At 43.0% G+C, this 5,000-nt stretch overlaps 1 protein-coding gene across 1 annotated transcript in view; it reads right to left on the reverse strand.

Moving 5' to 3' along the window:
- The window catches only part of LOC132782268 (kinesin light chain 3-like), a 37,146-nt gene that overhangs the window by 24,588 nt on the left and 7,558 nt on the right, over positions 1-5,000 (reverse strand). The window contains exons 3-4 of the mRNA XM_067461117.1: positions 3,868-4,098; positions 1,747-1,825 (exon numbers count right to left, since the gene is read on the reverse strand). Coding sequence (XP_067317218.1) covers positions 1,747-1,825; positions 3,868-4,098 — 310 coding nt within the window. The remainder of the gene's footprint in view (positions 1-1,746; positions 1,826-3,867; positions 4,099-5,000) is intronic.

A 5,000-nucleotide genomic window follows, 5' to 3' on the forward strand; every position in this document is an offset into this window, starting at 1 on the left:
ATTCATTTCATAGCATCGATGCATCCTAGAAAAATATCTCTGGATGCGTCTACACCAGCATTTCTCAATCTGGGGATCAGGACCCCTGGGAAGGGTCAACAAAGACCATCAGAAAACACAGTATCTTCTGTTAGTCATGGGGCTTCTGTGTGACAAGATTGGTTCAATTCCATCATTAGTGGAGTTTAGGATGCTCTTTGATTGTAGATGAACTATACATCCCAGCAACTACAACTCCCAAATGTCAAGGTCTGTTTTCCCCAAATACCACCAGTGTTCACATTTGGGCATATTGAGTATCCATGCCAAATTTGGTCCAGATCCATCACTGTTTGAGTCCACAGTGCTCTTTGGATGTAGGTGAACTACAACTCCCAAAATCAAGATCAGTGCCCACCAAACCCTTCCAGTATTTTCTCTTGGTCATGGCAGTTCTGTGTGACAAGATTGGTTCAATTCCATCATTAGTGGAGTTTAGGATGCTCTTTGATTGTAGATGAACTATACATCCCAGCAACTACACCTCCCAAATGTCAAGGTCTGTTTTCCCCAAACTCCACCAGTGTTCACATTTGGGCATATTGAGTATCTGTGCCAAGTTTGGTCCAGATCTATCATTGTTTGAGTCCACAGTGTTCGATGGATGGAGGCGAACTACAACTTCCAAACTCAAGGTCAATGCCTACAAACCTTTCCAGTATTTTCTCTTGGTCATGGGAGTTCTGTGCGACAACATTGGTTCAATTCCATCGTTGGTGAAGTTCAGAATGCTCTTTGATTGTAGATGAACTATACATCCCAGCAACTACAACTCCCAAATTTCAAGGTCTGTTTTCCCCAAACACCACCAGTTTTCACATTTGGGCATGTTGAGTATCCGTGCCAGGATCCATCACTGTTTGACTCCACAGTGCTCTCTGAATGTAGGTGAACTACAACTTCAAAACTCAAGGTTAATGCCTACAAATCTTTCCAATATTTTCTCTTGATCATGGGAGTTCTCTGTGACAAGATTGGTTCAATTCCATCGATGGTGAAGTTTGGGAGTTGAGAATCCGTGCCAAGTCTGGTCCAAATCCATCACTGTTCGAGTCCACAGTACTCTCTGGGTGGAGGTGAACTACAACTCCCAAACTCAAGATCAGTGCCCACCAAGCCTTTTCAGTATTTCTCTTGGTCATGGGAGTTCTGTGTGACAAGATTGGTTCAAGACCATCATTGGTGAAGTTCAGTATGCTCTTTGATTGTAGGTGAACTATACATCCCAGCAACTACAACTCCAAAATTTCAAGGTCTGTTTTCCCCAAACTCCACCAGTGTTCACATTTGGGCATATTGAAGATTCATGCCAAGTTTGGTCCAGATCCATCATTGTTTGAGTCCACAGTGCTCTCTGGATGGAGGTGAACTACAACTCCCAAACTCAAGGTCAGTGCCCACCAAACCCAGTATTTTCTCCTGGTCGTGGGAGTTTTGTGTGCCAAGTTTGGTTCAATTCCATCGTTGGTGGAGTTCGGAATGCTCTTTGATTGTAGGTGAACTATAAATCCCAGCAACTACAACTTCCAAATGACAAAATCAAGCCCCCCCCCCTCCAACCCCACCAGTATTCAAATGTGGGCGCATTGGGTATTTGTGCCAAATTTGCAGCTCAAGTGGCATTAAAATGCATTAAACCCATAGTGTAGATGGATTTAATGCTATGGAGATAGGTCCATGTCCATCATCCCCGCTCCAAGTACATACCTGGCCTCTGCTCATCTTCGTCGCTGGGGAATAAGGACGATAGGCTATCCTTCCTCTGCTCCGAATCGTCTTTCTCTGCCTGCAAAGGGAGATGAACATGGAACTCACTTGGCTGCATCTACATTATTGGATTAATGCAGTTTGGTGCCACTTGGGCTGCCATGGTGCAATGCAATGGGATCCTGGGAGTCGTAGCTCACACTCTTTGGTAGGAAAAGGCTCATCATCATCATCTCCCATTTGTCTCTTGCTTGAGATACAACAACAACAACAACAACAACAACAACAACATATTCTCTAGGCTTTCATGGCAGGAATCACTGAGGTGTTGTTGTTGTTGTTAATCCAGACATACACCCCTATAACAACAACAACAACAACAACATATTGTTGAAGGCTTTCGCGGGAGGAATCGCTGGAGTGATAACAACAACAACAACAACAACAACAACAACAACGTATTCTCTAGGCTTTCATGGCAGGAATCACTGAGGTGTTGTTGTTGTTGTTGTTGTTGTTAACCCAGATATACAGCCCGGAAACCACAATCACCCCTATAACAACAACAACAACAACAACAACAACAATGTATTGTTGAAGGCTTTCACAGGAGGAATCACTGGAGTGATAACAATAACAACAACAACAACGTATTCTGTAGGCTTCCATGGCAGGAATCACTGAGGTGTTGTTTGTTGTTGTTGATCCAGCCATACAGCCCAGAAACCACACATCATCCCTATAACAACAACAACAACAAAAATGTATTGTTGAAGACTTTCACGGGAGGAATCACTGGAGTGATAACAACAACAACAACAACAACAACAACAACGACAACGTATTCTCTAGGCTTTCATGACAGGAATCACTGAGGTGTTGTTGTTGTTGTTGTTGTTGTTGTTGTTGTTGTTGTTAATCCAGCCATACAGTCCAGAAACATCATCCCTATAACAACGACAACAACAACAACAACAACGTATTGTTGAAGACTTTCATGGGAGGAATTGCTGGAGTGACAACAGTAACAACAACAGCGTATTCTCTAGGCTTTCATGGCAGGAATCACTGAGTTGTTGTTGTTGTTGTTATCTTCTGAAGATGCCAGCCATAGATGCAGGCGAAACGGCAAGAGAAAGCCTGGATCAATCCAATAACAACTGCAGTAACAACAACAAAAATACATGTAGTAAGGTATGGTGTTCATCTCCATTTCTAAGCTGAAGAGCCGGTGTTGTCCGTAGACAACTCCAAGGTCATGTGGCCAGCATGACTGCATGGAGCACCGTTACCTTCCCGCCGGAGCAGTACCTATTCATCTACTCACATATGCATGTTTTCGAACTGGTAGGCTGGCAGAAGCTGGGGCTGACAGTGGCAGCTCGGCAGCTCAGCGGTTTAACCCACTGTGCCACCAGGGTCTCTTTTCTAAGCCAAAGAGCCGGCGTTGTCCGTAGACACCTCCAAGGTCATGTGGCCAGCATGTCTGCATGGAGCACCGTTACCTTCCCGCCGGAGCAGTACCTCTTGATCTACTCACATTTGCATGATTTTGAACTGCTAGGTTGGCAGAAGCTGGGGCTGACAGCGGGAGCTGGGCAGCTCAGCGGTTTAACCCACTGTGCCACCAGGGTCTCTTTTCTAAGCCAAAGAGCCGGCGTTGTCCGTAGACACCTCCAAGGTCATGTGGCCAGCATGTCTGCATGGAGCACCGTTACCTTCCCGCCGGAGCAGTACCTCTTGATCTACTCACATTTGCATGTTTTCGAACTGCTAGGTTGGCAGAAGCTGGGGTTGACAGCGGGAGCTTGGCAGCTCAGAGGTTTAACCCACTGTGCCACCAGGGTCTCTTTTCTAAGCCGAAGAGCCGGCGTTGTCCGTAGACACCTCCAAGGTCATGTGGCCGGCATGACTGCATGGAGCACCGTTACTTTCCCACTGTGGCACCAAGGTCTCTTTTCTAAGCCGAAGAGCCGCCGTTGTCCGTAGACACCTCCAAGGTCATGTGGCCAGCATGACTGCATGGAACACCGTTACCTTCCCGCAGGAGCAGTACCTATTCATCTACTCACATTTGCATGTTTTCGCGCATGCTAGGATGGCAATAGTGGGGTTGGGCACCTGTGTGTCCTTGGGGTCCTCGTACTGCTTGAGCTGGTTGAGGAACTCGAGGTGCTTCTTCTCCTCCTCCAGCTGGGCCACGGCCTCCTGGCTCTGCTGCAGGCGCACCTGCGTCACGGCCAGCTCGTCCCGCAGCCACAGGTTCTCCTGGCACAAGCGCTTCACCTGCGCACGCAGCTTCTGCTTCTCCGCCTCCAGGGAGCCCAGGTGCGAGGACAGCGCCACCATCATCTGCGCAAAACACCAGGAGGAGAGACCACCCAGGACCCCCACTCACAATCATTGCAATAAGGAATAAATCTATTATTAACTGAGGCTGTGGGATGGCCATCTGTCAAGAGGGCTTTGATTGGGTCTCACTGCTTGGAAGGAAGGGGTTGGACTGGATGGCCCTTGGAGTCTCTTCCAACTCATTCAATGGCCATTCAGTCCCTGCTTAATCATAATAATAGCATTCTAGAGCTGGGAGGGACCACCTCCCACCCCCAGTCCAACCTCTTTCCACCATAATGGGGAAGCACAATCAAAGCCTTCCCAACAGATGGCCACCCAGCCTCAGTTAATAATAGATTTATTCCTCATAATTATTATTAAACATATGTTTAATAATAATAAGAACCTAATAATAATAATAATAATAATAAATTTATTCCTTATTATTATTATTAAACATATGTTTAATAATAATAATAATAATAATAAGGAATAAATCTATTATTATTATTATTAGGTTATTATTATTAAACATATGTTTAATAATAATAACCTAATAATAATAATAGATTTATTCCTTATTATTATTATTAAACATATGTTTAATAATAATAATAACCTAATAATAATAATAGATTTATTCCTTATTATTATTATTATTAAACATATGTTTAATAATAATAACCTAATAATAATAATAAGGAATAAATCTATTATTATTATTAGGTTATTATTATTAATAATAATAATAATAATAATAATAATAGATTTATTCCTTATTATTATTATTATTAAACATATGTTTAATAATAATAATAACCTAATAATAATAATAATAGATTTATTCCTTATTCCTTATTATTATTATTATTATTATATTCCTTATTATTATTATTATTATTAAACATATGTTTAATAAT

This window comes from Anolis sagrei, chromosome X, assembly GCF_037176765.1.
Source record: "Anolis sagrei isolate rAnoSag1 chromosome X, rAnoSag1.mat, whole genome shotgun sequence".
In the NCBI taxonomy this organism is placed as follows: domain Eukaryota; kingdom Metazoa; phylum Chordata; class Lepidosauria; order Squamata; family Dactyloidae; genus Anolis; species Anolis sagrei.